The 17870-nt window shown below is 42.0% G+C and overlaps 1 protein-coding gene across 1 annotated transcript in view; it reads right to left on the reverse strand.

The window, feature by feature from the left end:
* Positions 1–689: 689 nt before the first annotated feature.
* Positions 690–17870, reverse strand: part of LOC109037441 (uncharacterized) — a 38442-nt gene continuing 21261 nt past the window's right edge. The window contains exons 2-3 of the mRNA XM_019052116.2: positions 3239–3318; positions 690–1331 (exon numbers count right to left, since the gene is read on the reverse strand). Coding sequence (XP_018907661.2) covers positions 1020–1331; positions 3239–3318 — 392 coding nt within the window. The 3' untranslated portion in view covers positions 690–1019. The remainder of the gene's footprint in view (positions 1332–3238; positions 3319–17870) is intronic.

The raw sequence follows: 17870 nt of genomic DNA on the forward strand, positions 1-17870 counted from the left end.
TATCATAAGTGAATGAATTTAACTAAGTAATGATAATAAATAAAGTATCGCTTCAGTTCTCACAAAATATCTGTGCTGGACAAAAAATTAGATAAAACAAAAAGCATTTAAAATCACTCATTTTCCTTTGAAAAAATAACAAGTGGAAGAAAATTTGAAGTGTCGAAGATCGGAACACGTATTATTTTATACAGAAATTATCATCATCGATACGTTTCTTAAATCAAGGAACAAAGGCCTAATATTTAACACAAAGAAAAAGATGTTGGTTTATGCGGAACACACAAAATCGAGACTTTTTGACTAAGATTTGAAGTTCTGGATATTTTTCAAAATGTGAATACATGCCCAGGCATTTGACGGCTCATACGTCATTACGTCGGCCCTCCTTGCCACTACCGTACTAAGGAAAAACGCCGTATGGATCTTCAGGCGTTGCCAAAGTTCCTCTGATAAAATACGAATTTATTGAGGAAGTCATAAATGTTTCTCCATACATTTTCCCAATCTATTTTGTGCGCAATTTAATCTAAAATACCTGAAACTTCAAAGGTAAAATACGCATAAATTTCGACAGAAATAAACGTTTTAACGTCGAAGTCGCCAGTAAAATATACACCCAAAAAATTACTCACGAGCATTCAGGAATTCGTTTTCCAAATATCACATTCCCCCCCCCCCCCCCAATTTATTGCGATAAATGGAAAACAAAGGTCAGAATGGTCGTGAGTAATTTTTTTTTAAATAAATTTTTATCTAGAGAAATTTGGCAACTCTTGAATTGGACTGCATTTTGCAATTTGGACCTATAAATTCTGGCTCATCTGAAAAAACACTTATGTACATAGGGAAACTAATGGCACAAGCGTTGTTTTTAAATTGGGCCGGAATCTATAATTCCAAATTGCAAAATGTAGTCCGATTGTCTTACGATGTTCTTCCCTAGCACAGCAGTTTACCTCCCCCCGCCACGAAAAACAAAAATCAAGGGGCAAAACCCCCTAAGTCACCAAGCGAATCTACGCGGACTTCTGCTGCGCTGCTGCCTGCGCCGCCTGCTGCTGGGCCTGCTGCTGCTGCTGATGCTGATGCAGCATCTCCTCCATCTCATCGTCGGACATGGCCACCGTGCTATGGTTGTACAACCCCTGCGCCATGAGCTGGAGCGCCAGGGGGTTCTTGGTCCCGGAGGCCTTCTTGATCTTGGCCCGCTTGTTCTGGAACCAAATTTTGATCTGGGCCTCGTTGAGCCCCAGCTCGTTGGCCAGCTCTTGGCGGCGCCGCTCGGTCAGGTACCGGTTCTCCTGGAATTCGCTCTTGAGCCGCGAGAGCTGCTTCTGCTCTTGCTGCTCTGCTCTGCTCTGCTGCTCTTGCTCTCTGCTCTGCTGCTTGCTGCTCTGCTTGCTCTCTCTGCTTCTGCTCTGCTGCTCTGCTCTCTGCTGCTGCTCTGCTCTCTGCTGCTCTGCTGCTCTGCTTTGCTGCTCTGCTCTTCTGCTTGCTGCTGCTCTGCTCTTGCTCTGCTGCTCTGCTCTGCTTCTGCTGCTCTGCTCTGCTGCTGCTTCTGCTCTCTGCTTGCTCTGCTGCTGCTCTGCTGCTTCTGCTCTGCTCTGCTTCTGCTCTGCTCTGCTTCTGCTCTCTGCTGCTCTCTGCTGCTTCTGCTGCTCTGCTCTTCTGCTGCTTGCTCTGCTCTCTCTGCTTGCTGCTCTGCTCTTGCTGCTCTGCTTGCTGCTGCTCTCTCTGCTGCTCTGCTGCTTGCTGCTTGCTCTGCTTCTGCTGCTCTTGCTTGCTCTGCTCTGCTTGCTCTGCTCTCTGCTGCTCTGCTCTGCTGCTCTGCTTGCTCTGCTGCTTCTCTGCTCTGCTCTGCTGCTCTTGCTTGCTGCTGCTCTTGCTGCTCTCTGCTCTGCTGCTTGCTTCTGCTTGCTGCTGCTCTTGCTGCTGCTCTGCTTGCTTCTGCTCTGCTGCTCTTGCTTGCTCTGCTTCTGCTCTGCTTGCTGCTCTGCTCTCTGCTCTTGCTGCTGCTCTCTGCTCTGCTGCTTGCTCTGCTCTGCTCTGCTCTCTGCTCTGCTTGCTCTGCTCTGCTGCTTGCTGCTGCTCTCTGCTTCTCTGCTTGCTCTCTGCTGCTTGCTTGCTCTGCTGCTGCTTGCTCTGCTCTCTGCTGCTCTTCTGCTCTGCTTCTGCTGCTGCTTCTGCTGCTCTGCTCTGCTCTGCTTCTTGCTGCTCTGCTTCTGCTCTGCTGCTTGCTCTGCTCTGCTGCTTCTGCTTGCTGCTCTGCTGCTCTTCTCTCTTGCTTGCTGCTCTGCTTCTGCTCTGCTTGCTGCTCTGCTCTCTGCTGCTCTTGCTGCTCTGCTCTGCTTGCTGCTCTCTGCTCTGCTGCTCTGCTCTGCTTGCTTCTGCTGCTCTTGCTCTGCTGCTTCTGCTGCTGCTTCTGCTCTCTGCTCTCTGCTGCTGCTGCTCTTGCTCTGCTCTGCTGCTTGCTTCTGCTGCTGCTTGCTCTGCTGCTCTTCTGCTCTTGCTCTGCTTGCTGCTCTGCTCTTGCTGCTTGCTGCTGCTCTCTCTGCTTCTTGCTGCTGCTCTCTTGCTCTGCTTGCTCTGCTGCTCTCTGCTCTGCTCTCTCTGCTGCTTGCTGCTCTGCTGCTCTCTGCTCTGCTTCTGCTTGCTGCTCTGCTGCTGCTTCTGCTCTGCTGCTTCTGCTCTGCTTGCTGCTCTCTTGCTCTGCTCTGCTGCTTCTGCTGCTCTGCTCTGCTGCTCTGCTGCTTTGCTCTGCTGCTCTGCTGCTCTGCTTCTGCTGCTCTTGCTGCTCTGCTTGCTCTGCTGCTCTGCTGCTTGCTGCTTGCTTCTGCTGCTTCTGCTCTGCTCTGCTCTTGCTGCTCTGCTTGCTCTGCTGCTGCTCTGCTCTGCTGCTGCTCTGCTTCTGCTCTGCTGCTTCTGCTGCTGCTCTCTGCTCTGCTTCTGCTGCTTCTGCTGCTGCTGCTTCTGCTTCTTGCTGCTTGCTCTGCTGCTCTGCTGCTGCTCTGCTTGCTCTTGCTTCTGCTGCTCTGCTTCTGCTTGCTGCTCTGCTCTTGCTGCTCTGCTTGCTGCTTCTGCTCTGCTCTCTGCTGCTTGCTGCTCTGCTCTTCTGCTGCTGCTGCTTGCTCTGCTTCTGCTCTGCTTGCTGCTGCTCTCTGCTCTGCTTCTGCTCTGCTTCTTGCTGCTCTGCTCTGCTGCTGCTTCTGCTCTGCTGCTCTGCTGCTCTTCTGCTCTGCTCCCCGCTGAACGCCGTCCGCGGCCGCTTCTCCTCGGGTTTCTTCTCCTTCTTCTTGATCCGCCGGGAGCGGGGACCTGCAACAGAGAGAGAGAGAGGGGCGGGTTAGTGTGTGCGAGTGAGGGGGGAGGAGTTGTTGTGATCCCGCCCTCCGCGCGAGGGATATTATAATCGAGGTATGAAAATTGGTCCGGTTGCGGCGATGGCTGCCGCGGCCGAGGTGGTCGGCGGTGGCCGTACAAGAGGCTTTTGGAGGTTATGTGTGGATAAGTGGCGTGGCGTGATGATCGATTTTCGATATTTTGCTATTTGAAGCTGTGGTAAAGAATCGATTATTAAGGTGTTCATTGTGAACACCCTGTTTTTTTCGATCCTTTTCCACAGGTTTAAATGGTAAATCAATCGATATACCGCAAAGCACGCCAAGCCGCTGTTGTGAGTCACTCTCTGAGATATGACAGTCTTCCAGGGGAAAATATTCCTTAATTTTCTGCAAATGCATAGAAGAGGAAAATCTAGACGCTTTGGCGAAAGTTTGGATAATCACACAAATAGAGAATTTGCACGAGAAAATATTATTACTGCATCATAGACAGCTTCATGAGCTGCGCTTACATTCTTTTCATTACTTCTTTGCTGATTTGAGAAATGGCAAAAAAAAAATATAAAAAAAACTCATTCATGTATTTTAGCAGATTAGGCCATTTGGTCATAACTCCTCTGATAATAAATTGCTCGTTGCAGAAACCATGTATATTTTCATATACTAAGTTCCTTAAGTTGTATCTTATTAAACATGAAATTCACAAAATTTCTGACACGTGCAAAGTCTCCATTGTATTTCTGCTGCGCATGAGCTTATCGATGAGCGAAGTTGAAATTGTAGTCACGTTCACTCATTTGGGAAACGAAGAGCCATGTAGCGGCGCTTTTAAAGTACAGATAAATAAAGAGAGAATCGTCTCTCATAACACTTGTTTTAATAAGGATTTTTATCACCATCCAGTTTTTTTTTTTTTAAATTTTCCTCCATGTCACTCAGCCAGGGGCATTTATTCAAAGGGAATAATACCACAGAAGGGTAAAGTGAGGAACTTGCGCTCTCTCATCAAGCGCCAAATGTTATAAAACTCTTCTATCATTATTATACCATTCAAATGATATGAATCCTCATTCATAATGAAGATTTATAATGAAGAAGCCCACACTCGGGCTTTGATTGGCTGATTGTATCCGCCGTTAAGGGAGTCAAATAGAATGAGATGAGTGGGTAATGGGGCTCTCTTGACTTTGTCACTTCGTCGCCCCCTCGGACGTAAGGGCGTAGCTCAATTTCTACGTGAGCCTTGTTCTCCTCGTTCTTTTATGCTTTCTGGGGCTCATGTAAAAGTAGAGATACTCCCTTATGTCAGAGGGTCGACGACTGTGCGGTCTCAGCCGGGTAACCACGCGCCGACATAGCTGCCAAGTTCATTTTAAAATAGATTCTGAGATATCGCTGTACCTATACACAGATTTGGGGGACGCCGGACGGACGGACACACATTTTTTCAAGTATGGTTATTTTGACTCCATGGGACCTTAAAACGTCTAGAAATGATGAAATTTCAACTTTTTTTCCTCCTTGCAGGATGACAATACTACCTCTACCCTAGGGGAGCGAGAAAGTAAAAATTCAAGTACGATAGTTATTGTGACTTTAAGCTCGATTTGCAGGACTTGGTACGAACGCCAATGATCCTTTGTCGCTGCATATGTATCACGAGTAATGGATAATTCGATAGAGAAAATCATGTAATCTCGCGCGTTGCGTAAAACGCGTTTCTAAGTTGGTTTAAAGTATTTTATACAATTTTTTTTCTGATTTCAGATACGAGAGAAAATACAAATAAAGGTGAAAGGCGACATAGACCGTCAGTCACTATTTGAACATGATTGTCTCAGCGATTGCAACCATCACGCTGTGTTTACTTTGATATTTAACTAATTGAACAATCGATAACATCCCTGCGTTCAACCCAACCACGGTTTTCGTTCTTCAATAAAATCAAGTAACTATTCGACATTTACAAATTTTTCAGTGCGGAGACTGTTTTTTGTCCTAAGCCTTTGCAGAAACTGCAAAAAAAAGAAAAGAAGAAGAAAACGCATTTTGCGTCTTAAAATGATGGACCTTTAGACAAGGTTAGCAATTAAGTGTCACATGGGTCCCTTTTTCTATGCACATTTTTCCTTTATTACACTTTTCCTCATTGAAATTCCAAGTAAAACGTGACAAAAACAACAAAAGTTTCCGAGACGAACTCACAGTTGAGCATTTCGACGGTGAAAGTCGGCAATCACATAACTCGTTTGCGGTGTCTGAAAATCTCCGCCTCTACGTCATTTTTTTAAAGGAGAACATAATTGATATTATTTCTTGAAGTTTTTGCAGAATTTTCTTCGCATTGAGAAGAAAAATCATGACAGTTTTAAAGAATTGCCGTTGAGTAGTTTTCCATTTTAAAAATAAAGTATGACAGGAAGTCTGCGACGTCGCAAACCGAGTTATGTGATTGCCGACTTTCACCGTCGATTTAGCGTTTTCTGATGGTGAGTTCAGAGTCAAATCGAGTTAAAAACTGACTTCAGCGTGTGCTGCAATTAAATGAGTTTTCCTTATGAATCAAAGAGCCGAGCCTCTTGATTCAGGCGGATTTCCTTTTGATTCAAGCAAGAGGTCCGATTCAATCAAGAGTATATTTTCTTGTCAATTTTTTTAAGAGTCTCGACTCTAGATCCAAGCGACTTTTTCCCAGTGTTTTTTTGTAAAAACATTCAATTATTTCTAAAATCCTCCCCTTCAATTTGGCGAATCCAAAAACTCAATTTTTAATTTTTGCGGCATTTTAAAGAATCTCTTCTCTTTTCTGTACATTATGTCATCGAACACTGGAAAAAAAACACATTGGGTCTAGAGTTCAGACTCATGAAAACATCGACAAAAAAATACTCTTGATTCAATCGGAATTTTGCTTAAATCAAGAACCAAGCCTCTTAAATTGAGCGGATTTCCTTTCGATTTAAGCTTAAATCCGATTGAATCAAGAGTATTTTTCTTGTCAATGTTTTCAAGAGTCTGGACTCTAGATCCAATGTGTTTTTTTTTCCAGTGAAGAGCTTTAACCGAGCGAGAAGTCAACGGCGCATGCACGCGGAAGATGGGACGGTCGCGTCGCACCCAAAGGCCCAAAGGGCGAAGACACAATGTCCCCGAGCGATTGAAGAGCGGTGTAATCTTGATGGAATATTTATTTCCACAAGCCGCAGAATCCCTGCCAAGAATTAACGAGCATTTAAGGGCGATTTAGCTGCGGCTTCGGGGCCGAGTCAGCGGGGGTCCGCCCCGTTCCGTCGCGCCGGAACTGTCCCTCGGCGGAGGCCCTAATCCCTGCGGATTAGCCCGTGTTTACGCCGTTGTTAAGCTCTACTTGTTGCTTAATATCCCTGTTGCCATGTGCGGGAGACAATCTTCAAGTTCTCATACCTCCAAATATGTTCCATATCGTGATCGGTGTCAGATTTTGATGAGACCGTAGGCGGATCTAAGAGGAGGAAGGGGGGCGCACAGTCTGCTGATCAAGTCAATTAGGTAATCACATTTTTGACTAAAACTGTAAATTTTGATGTTTAGTTCGTCTCATTTTAAATTTTCAGAGGTGCTTTTTGTGGATCATTTTACGAGGTTACCAATGCAAATTTGACATTTTTGACTAAAACTGTAAATTTTGATGCTTATTTCGTCTCGTTTTAAATTTTAAGGGGTGCTTTTTGTAGAACATTTTACGAGGTTACCAATACAAATTGGTGCGTATTCATTCTAATAGATTCAATTTTGAGGAAGGAGAACTACTTTAAGAGAACAGTTTGACGACCCTATAACCTCAAGAACTGTGCCAAAAGTTGTTTTCCGCGCTCTTGACTAGCCATTTGCGGCGTTTTTCATGAGCCTACGGCAAAACGTGCAAAATTTCCACTTGTAGAGCCAAAATTTGACGATTTCCTTCCAGAATCAATTGAAGGATCGCTTCTTCTAGTTCTCAAATCAAAGTTTGCGCCCCTCAGTGCAATCTCCAATGTAGGGAGAAAATCAAGTAACGTAAATCGAGGCTAATTTAATTGATATACGTCCAAAAATCAATCAGATTCATTCCACCCGATAATAGAAACCGCGCTGAAGGCGCAGGATTAATAGCTTCATCACCGGACTTCCAGGTTCGGCGGAGTTGAACTTTCTCACGTAATCTGGAGTGGAAAGTACACTGTAGAGCTTGCAGGCCGAGCGAGCGGAGAGGGGGGGGGGCGGGGGCTGGGAGAGCAACCTGGACGTAATTTATTGCGTTGTCAAGGAGTACCGCAGATCGGTAAAGATCGCCGATCGGGGAGCCCTGATTGGTGGATGCGAACCGGATAGCGGCAGACAAATGGACCTCCGTAACCCACTCCCCTCGTCTTTTGTTTACCTTTGATGATCGAGTCGTGATCCGTCCTCCTTATAAACGTGGTTACGTTAAATTGACGTATTCCTATCATGCGAGCCTCGGCCTGCCGCGCCTGTAGTGACAAAAGGACGTAAACCCATCCTGAAATGAGCCCATGGCGCCACGTGAGTCATCGAGTATCGATTTTTTCTCATTTGAGGCTATGGTAAAGAATCGATTACTAGGATGCACCCTATAATCGATCCCATTTCGTGGGTTTAAATGGCAGATATATCGAAAATACGACACGCCGTTGAGATAAGCCCTATCGGACGTATAATGTTCGCTCTCCGGAGCTTTCCTAAAAATGGAGTTGAGCTCTTTTGTCAGTGAAGCGATGCATTGTGAAAGTAGAGTATAGTATCCTTGGGATCTTATTGTTAACCTCCCATAGTGTACAAGTTACTTAAGGAGAGCGGTAGTGATTCTCAGAGTCAATAATAGTCCGTGAGAACCGTGCTAAGCCAATTTTACTCACGCAGTGCCCCTCCCCCCCCCCCCCCTCCATGGCAGAAGGGATATTCAATCGTTTTAGAAACACTTTTAAAAAAAAATGTACGAAAATATTTTTGAAATGTTAAGGGAAGAAAGTTTAGAATCACTTAAACTTGAAGGTCTTTCTTTGTTCGTTTGTTCTTTTGAGGAGATACTATAGAAAGATTAAAATTATTATATAGCTTACTGAACTTACTAACTTACTAAACTTTACTACAGAAAGATATATCTTTCTCCTTATGTTTGCTCCTTAATTTTGCAATAATATATGCATGTTTTCTCAAGAAATGATGCGTAATCTTCCTTTAAAAAAAGCAGAAGACATTAACCAAAATTATTTTTTTTTTTTTTTTGCAGATTTGAAATGAAGCTTGGTTACAAGCTTTCGAAAAGTTTTCATGGTACTCTTTCTTGTGTAATTATTACACTTTTACCCAGAATTCAATCATTTGTAAAATTATTTTGGCATTCACACGAAGCGGGGATCCATTAATAACATCAAAAAATTTAGCAGACTGACATTTCTTGGAATTGCGCTTCGGTGAAGGAAAAGAGCCGAAATATGACGTGATGATTCTCGAAACACATTCACTTTTTTTGGAGAAAAGCTCTCTCGCCTGACGCATGAAATCTGCCGCCGAGAGGGGCTTACGTCAATTTGCATTGCACGTGTGTATTGCGTGTCACGTTTGCTTAGCCGCCCATGTAATTGAGTACAGTCCCTGTAAAAGGCAGTATATCGTTATTTTTGAGGTTATACTCGAAGACTTCATTATAAAGGAAAAGAAGGAAAAAATGGTACTTTCGAATTTTTCCCCTTTTGTTCCCACCAAAAATAAAAAAACCGTCTGAGATACAAGTGTTAACTGTCTGTATGGTGTGATGAGATGACGCCACATCTACACAATATTTGGCAAATAGTGTCAGGATTTTTATGGCACATTTCAAAGGAATTCTTTCCCGCGTTTTTCCTGAGGAAGTTTATCGTTAATTCTCAGCAATTATAAATAATTAAAATTAATTAAGAATTTATCAAGTTCCAAATAACATCATATCCGTAGATTAGCTAAGAAGTTGATGATGCCACTTGAAAAACAAAGCCCAACCTAAGAAAAATTCGAATTATGGCAGAAAAGCAGACGTACAGCAAGTAAGTCGTTCAGTATCAAAGAAAAAAAGAAGAAAGAAAGAAAAACTGCAAGAAGTTTTCAACTTCTGAGAGTGACAATTTTAATTAACTACCAAAAGAGTTGAACATATGCACCTGCTATTTTTTCTTTTTTTCTTTTTTGTGTGAATTTATTTGCATCTCAATACAGGGAGGTAGATGACAAGTAGGTATTATAAGTCGCCTTTATTCACTCCTCTGTTAAATCTACAAAAAATACTATGGCTGTCACCGCTGACAGCGATTAATGCGAGGTTTTTTTTTCAGTCCTGGAAAAATATATCTGAGTAAACTAGTTGGGGCCTCTGTCAGTCGCTTAGTCTCTTCCTCTTTGCTCCTAATTCCTTTTTCTAAAATAGAAAAAAATAAAAAAATTGTATCAACCATTCTGATCCGACGAGCTCATCGGATACAGATGTTATACCTTTTTTATCGCTTATCAAATTATCATGCTCGGTTCAAAAATGGGCGAGTTAAAAAATTCCGGTGCCTCGTATAACTGGATCGCGTCGTTCCACATCCCGGATAGACCAAAAAACTACCGTTGTATGTTTTCCCTGTCTGAACATTCCACCGTTTTTGCTGCTTCATTCGAAGCCTAGAAAAACAGACGAGGGTTTTCCGGAAACGCGAAAGGAATCACAAAACTAAAAGGAGCAACGTAAAATCTACAGATATAGACATGATTCGAGGGGGATGTCTGGGGAGGAGGGGGGGGGGGGGGCTCGAAAGTAAATCATTTAAGCTCTCTTCATTGCGCATTATTGGCAATTTTAAACCGAGTCAGTTTTTAACATCCATAACTATATTTGGTTAGATTATTTCGACGATGCTTAGTAAAGTGCTCTGGAAATAGTTTGTACCAAAGAAGCACCCCGTATGCATACCGTCAAATATTGCCTAGTTTCCTTTTATAAAACGCAAATTTTCCGGGAAAATGTTGAGTGCTTCTTTTCCTATTTTTCAGATAACTCTATTCGTGATTTAATCAGAAGTATTTGAAATTCTCGAGAAAGAATATCTCTAATTCTCCTGCAAGTTGAATATTACATCATGGAAAATTTGATGGCATCCTAATGCTCATACAACTTTTTTTCTTTACATGGCAGGTTTTTGCAGAGGATGACTTCAAAATAAACAGATATGAGTATTCGTCCAACTGAAATTCTTTTTTTTAAAACGGAAAAAAGGGTTAAGAATGTCCAAGCACACTTTGATTAAAGTGGGGTGATCAGATTTAAAAAAAAGAATGTGGAGGCTTTTGGAGAATTTTACCAGAAATTCTTTAGATATTTGCGGGATGATTCAATTACTCACAGCAACAAAAAAAAACTAAATTCTTCCCACGTGAACAGTCCTCACTGCCAGCTTATAAGTTGAGCGTGGTTGAGGAGAGGTGGGTGGCGGAGCAGAGTTAAAATACTTGCGCGCATTCTAACGTCAAAATCACGGCTCTATCATTGCGGATAAATAAAATCCGCGAGTAATTAACTCATTAGACTTCGAGGGAACGAAGGAGGAAGGCTAATAAAACTAAGTAAAAAATGGACAAGAAAATAAATGGTGGAATTACAAGTGACCAAGTCATTTAGGAATCGATTGAAACGACCAAAACAAGACTGATTGATGTCGTAACAAAACAGCGTTGCCATGCGTGACAAATAATTCGAAATTCACGGTGGCGTGGCAGCTCCCTAACCTCACGAAATCATTTGGTGTAAAGTGAACACGTGAATACTCGATCAAACTCCGAGATTATTATTTCATCGACTTCTCATAGTTTAGTGCGAACTGAGTCAGCAGGTAAAAATCCAATGATTTTTTTTTAAATGATTCATCAAAAATTGAGGTACGTGATTAAGTCGAGAGGAAAATGGGGCAAAGTTGGCAAAAGGGGGGATGACTCTATTTGGACCTATTTAAGCAGGGAATTTTCGGGGTTTTGAGTGGGAACAATTTTCCTTTCAGCTTGATTGAAATTTTTCCATGTCAGATGCATGTCACATGTCTCCAGGGGACAAAATAATTCATTTCCACGTTAAAGACACTTATTTGAAGTGATAATTTCCATCGGATTTTTTTCACGTGCTTCAGTTCTCACGCATGGTTTGATGCAATCGATTTTTTATGGATTTTTCATTATCATGTCATGATGCCTGCAGTGATGAGAGCGTACGCTTTGGTGATTATTTTTTTATGGATTAAAGGGCGTTTTGAGTGAATGTAACACGTTTGGAATAGACCATTGATCCACACAAGATTTGAATACTATGAGGTTAATTACTTCACAATTTTATTTAAGAAACATTTGGATTGCATTTTGCAAAAAGGAACCAGAAGCATTGCAATGATGCTAAGATTGTGCAAATTCATTCTTTGCAGTTAAATAACTGAAATCATGAAAAAATACGAAATTTACATGGTGATTTTTGTCTTAGATTCACAGTTTTCAGCGAGTAAAATAGAAACTGTCAATGGATAATCAGGTTTTTTTCCAAGACCAAAGAAGTTGCACAGTCTTAGCAACATTGCAATGCTCGTGGTTCCTTTTTGCAAAATGCAGTCCATTTGATGGATTCACGTGGAATTTAGAAAAATTGAGAAAATCTTTAAGAATTAAAAAGTAACGAAAAATCTATTTTTATTCAATCAATTTTTTGTCCAGTGTGGCAACATAGGAGCAAGGATTGCTTGGTGGTCATGCGACATGCGCGGTGGTCAACGGTGATGACTGGTCGGCCCTAATTGACCAATTTTAATTATTCAAAAAATCTTCGTGGGCAGTCCGAGCCAAAGCGCGCGGCCTGGCCGGGCCGTTCGGCCCAAATCCGGTCGCAGTCGTTTAATAAAGTGGAAGCAGAGACATCGGGAATTTTAATTATTGAAGAAATTGAGACGGGGGCTTGCGCTCTAATTAGATGCGGGAGCTCCTACTCAGCAAATGAATTCGGGGGACTCGGCATGACGAATATCAAAGCGATTTCAATAAAATTGTTCCATTTCAGTTCTCAATGTAAAATCCATCTGGAGAAATATCGATGCTACACATCCAGTGTTCGAGACTCACCTTTGAGTTTTTGGGGCCATGTGGCGCATCAAGCCGGATTTTTAGGCGCCACATTGAAATTCAGAGGCCAAATTGACTTTTTGCCAATATACACTGGTAAAAAAAACCTCTTGGTTCAAGAGTGCAGTTTCTTGTCGCCGGCTCTAAGAGTCTGGACTCTTGTTTCAAGCGGATTTTGAATTGAATCAATGCAAAATCCGCTTGAAACAAGAGTTCAAGACTCTTAAGTCCGGCGACAAGAAACTGCGCTCTTACGTCAATGCACCGCGGCATTGGTCCAAGAGGTTTTTTTTACCAGTGTATTACGGCGCATGTGAAAAGTTAGTGAAACTACGACAGGTGCCAAGGGAAACAAATGGTGCAAGTATACAGCAAATGTAAACTCAACATGCTATACATACAACTATTTCAACTTCCAAGTACCTAAAATTTCATACCTTTCGAAATGAAGGCAAACCGCGGCTTTCTTCGCATTCCCGACTTTTGAGCTTGATATATTGTTTTAGAGCAAAACAATTTGGCAACGTCTGAAGGCCCCTAAGGCGTTCTTCCTTTGCGTGGCAGACTAAGGAACTATATAATTTCTGGTTCATTTTAAGAGAAATCATCCGTGCCATAAGATTTTCTATGCAGATGTGTGGTTTAATGGATGGACCAAGTATGACAAAATGCAAATTGTGAAAATATAAAATGCAGTCCAGCTCTCTCAAAACTTATTTTGGCATCCCTGGCGAATGATTCCGAGAAATTCGAAGGGAGATCGCGTGACATTTAATTTTCGAATATTTCATGGACCGCTACTGTGGATGCACTCTCATCTGGAAGCGAGCGACCGGCGACAACGCGGTCGCGGTGTTCTGACAATCACAGAATAATTACCCGAGAGAGAACATTCGTTGACCAGACCTCAAGAACGCGGTAATCCGGTAATCAGTTAATTATCCTGTTTTCAACTTGGGTGGACCCGGACCACAGAGATCGCTCGGCTTAAAACCCACGTCTCGGATAATTCAATTAAAACCCGTGTTTCTTTTCAAATTTCTCTCAACTTGCGTCAATTTACACTTATAAACATAGTATACTGGGTACCGTGATTATATCCGGGATTTGCCGTTATTTATGCCGAGAGAAGACAGCATTTTATTGGCAATGGAAAATTTTCAGGTGTCTGAAAATTGATTAATTTCCTATTTTAGTAGAAACTACTGAATGCATCGAACACGAAGGTACCATTGGTTCTTAAATTAAATTATTACTGGAGGATATATTATTAAATGATCCTGTGTGCTAAAATACGCGTGTTTTAATGGGAAATGCAGACAGATGACGTTATTAGGGGGTGCATTTTCTCACTTTTAAGTCTATTTTTGTACTATTTCCCATGTCAGAAACAAAATTATAAAAATACTGCAAAATCAGCCCTTCAAGAACTCTTAGACTTAGATAAAACATTAAAAAAATTGCGTACAAATTCTTTATTTTATAGATTAGCGCATTCACCAAGTTGGCAATATTATTTTCACTCCATTTAAACCTATGTAAATTTATCGATTTTTAGAGAGGCTTTTTCGAGAACTGATTGTTATTTAACACCGGTTTAAATTGGGAAAAGCCAGTGCGACCAACGAGTGGCAACTCTCGAAAGTTGGCAACACTGTTTTTGTTGAATTTAAATGCACGTAGAACAATCGATTCTTGATGATGGCGAGGTAGCTTGCCTGACCTACAATCGATATTTTTAATGGATTTAAATGTGGCAGAAACATTGTTGCCAACCCGCTGGACCCACCTTTGATATACACTAAAAAATAGTTTGTTTGGAAGCTACCGTCTCCTTCTCATTTTAACTCCACGGCATGTCACTGAAATTCATGCGAAATACTATAGACGAACGAAGAAATCCCCGATGGAGAGGGGGGAGGCAGATAAAAACAGCTTCATCACATTCTAATAAGTATATTTGTATGATTTATGTTTTTTCAACGACCAAAGCACTTGTTCCGAAACCTGAAAAAGCAGGATTCATTTGTACTACGGCGTATTAAAAAATGAAATTATGACGTACGCACAATGAAAGTAAATTAAGCTCCTCTGATGAAAACCGGGACGCCTTCACGACACCATTTGCCGATTACGTCATCAGACTCGTTAGCTCTCGGGTCGCTCCCGGGTTTTTTACTATCTTTGTCATTCATGCCGCGGGACCAAAAAACTTTTTCGTGGAATTTCAAGTCAGTCAATGATCCGCAATGGCGCAGCAAATTTAACGCCTGAATAGGATTCCTCCACTGTTTCCTTGTTTCGATTTTCCAACGGCTGGAGCGAAGGTCTCAATTTGAACCCCACGCTCCCCCGGGGGAAAAAATGAGCGCGTGTTGCGGCTTATTGTCACGAAGAAAAAAAAAGCTGTACAAAAGCAGGAACATGTTCCGCCATCATATCCGCGTTTTTCATGAAAGAAGGAACATGAGAAATCTGACGGATTGAGACATGTTGCATGATATTTGTTTTGAACAGTGCCTAACGTCGAAGGAAGGGGGGGGGGGGGGTCCTGAAAACTAAAAAGGGCGCAAGATGCGGGATGAAGCGGTATTCAAATGCTTTTAGTGTTCGTTCACATCGGTTTGGGATTCTAAGAACCAAGAGTATTCGACGCTTGGCAACGTTCATTTTTCCTTTTCAAATGCTTCGTGAGGACAAAGTGACGACAAAAAAATTTAATATTTAGCTCTCACCCGCACTACATCAATACAGACGCTCTAGATGAAGCACGTTGAACATCTCAATTAACATGTTCCATTTCAGCCGGATTTTGAACAAAAAATAAAAAGCAAAATACAAAATCGTCACAATTAAAACTATATCGTTCTTTTTCAATTTCCAAAATTTCGTCCTGCAGACAAGTAAATGGGGATGGGGGGGGGGGGAATTAATCGTCAGATTGCCATTAAATGTTGGCACGGCATTTACCGGAACATTTTAATAGGGTTTCACCCACTGGTAACGCAACAATCCCTCGTTCTATATAATCTCGCGTTATTCTGTAAAGACGTGGAAACACTAGCAGTGGCGAGGCGTGAATGATCGATTTTCGATATTTCCTCATTTGTAGCCATGGTAAAGAATCGATTATTAAGGTGTTCGTTGCGGACACCCTTATCGATCCTTTTTCATAGATTTAAATGACAGATCAATCGATTTATCGCAAAGCACGCCACGCCATTGAACACCCGGGTCGTGTGGATAGATTGGTTCAAGCCAAAGTTTACGTCACTGAATTGGTGCATCTGAATGAACTTCTTTTTCAAAATGAACTTTAGAGCATCGTACTTTCGAAAATTAATTGCTTGAAATGAAGAGAATTTTCTCTTTTAGGTGAGAATATTTTTTAAAACTCTCCTTGAAAATATTAGATGTCAGTAGTGAATCCAAGATTCACCGGTTGCAGTGGTATGTCCCTTTGCTTCCTTCCTTATTTGAGCCCCCCCCCCCCCCCCACCACACAATAAATAATCGAGGAAAAAGCAATAGAAAGACAGAGGAACTAGAAGGAGAAGAAAACCCTTTAAAAGGAAAGGTGAATTGATTTTCAAAATCGCTATACGATTTGCGAGTGAAAATTTGGCAAGATTGGAATGTAGTAACGATCTTTCGTCTGGGAAAATACGAAATTGGTGGGAATTATGATTTAAAAATTTCCTCCACCATCATTTTCCGGACCGTCACACTCCCTTTTTGATCTAAAAAAAGACCCCCCCCCCTCCTTAATGGTTTAGCCTTTGCACCACCAGAGGCGCGAACATAAAAAACGAAAGAACTTCCTTCTGAAAATTCAGAGCGTGGTACCATGTCATCATTGGTGGCGCGAACATATCCGACATGTTGGAGGATCCGTCTATATTAACATGAGCACATGTGCATATTTTCCTGTAAAATCATTCGGCGACATTTAATTACAATTGTTTAGGCTTTTTAGTCGAAGAGGGGGAAGAGAGGGGAGGCGACGCGGTGTAATTAACCGGAGGGAAAAAATGACATCCGACCGCGAGGAAAAATTCAAGAAACGCGGCACTCGCAAATATATTATTGTAAAAACTATCAGCGAGGCACGTCAATTTTAAATCAAATCTCATCGTCATTGAATTTCTGTAATCTACTCGTATGAATTATTGCGCGTCGCAATTTTTTTTTTTCCTGTGTTTTATACTTCTTCGTATTTTAGGCCTCGGAGGATTTTCGTCAAAACGCGACAAAACGAAACGTTCGTGACGGGCCGATGTCGAAGAAAATTGTCGGAGGAGGGGGGAAAACGTGAGGTTTTGCCTCCCAGCGCACGCGATTTTATAGGCTCAGAGTTTTTACGAGGCTCTCTCGAGTTTTTGCGGCCTCGGATTGCGATCACTCCGAAATGCCACTCCGTAGTTTTTACCCCAATTTTCGACGACGTGTTGCGCTGGGATTTTATTATTTTTCTTCGCTTTCACGCTTTTTAATATCATTTTCAGCCTATGATTACGGTTTTTTCGCCCGGGGTTTTTATCTTGCTTTCGCCGGAGCATCTTATCTCATCACGCGAATTTCAAAAGCGGCGGCACATTTAAATGGAGCCTTGTGGCGAGCCGATTGTTTTTCCCCGAGGGTTTAGGTTTTTCCGACGATTTTTCCGCGACGAGAACGTCATTCCCGCGGAAAAAGTTCTGCTTCTTCCTGGCATTATTGTTTGGCGTTCCACGCCAGTTTTTCGCCTCGTTTTCGCTCGCTCACATTAAGAGATCGTTTTTAGGCGCCTCTTTCCCCCTCTTTCTATTTTTTTATTATTAGTGGGATTTTTTTCGCCTGGCAATATGTGTATGTTAACGAGGATAAAAAGTGCGTTGCCCTTAAAATTACGTCAGGCTCCCCAGAAAAAATTTGACGTTATATTTTCACAAAAGGTGTCTCTCATGATTATAGATAATGATTTTACTTAACTCTCTGACGTCATCCGCCTAGCAAGAACGCATTTTTCACGTGGGTGTATAATTATGAGACGCAGATTACGACGGAGGATAATTTCCATTTTTCTACACTGCATTTGTCGGGGATAGTAAAACTAAAAATAAAAAATGGACATATTTATGCTTAAAGAGACTACAACATGAGCGTTAAATTGAGATTCTATTGGACTAGAAAACAAAGTGGCATATACGAATCCAGCAAATTGGCAAAACTATTTTTCTCCATTTAAACTTATGAAAATGTATCGATTTTCGGAGGGGTTGGGTGTTCCGACAGGAATCGATTATTTAATACAGGTTTAAATGGAGGAGAACCAGTGGTGCCAAATTGCTGGATCCGCCTCTGCAAAATGGCCGTTCCCACAAATCTGCGACCTTGTCT

This window comes from Bemisia tabaci, chromosome 10 (assembly GCF_918797505.1).
Source record: "Bemisia tabaci chromosome 10, PGI_BMITA_v3".
Taxonomy (NCBI): Eukaryota; Metazoa; Arthropoda; class Insecta; order Hemiptera; family Aleyrodidae; genus Bemisia; species Bemisia tabaci.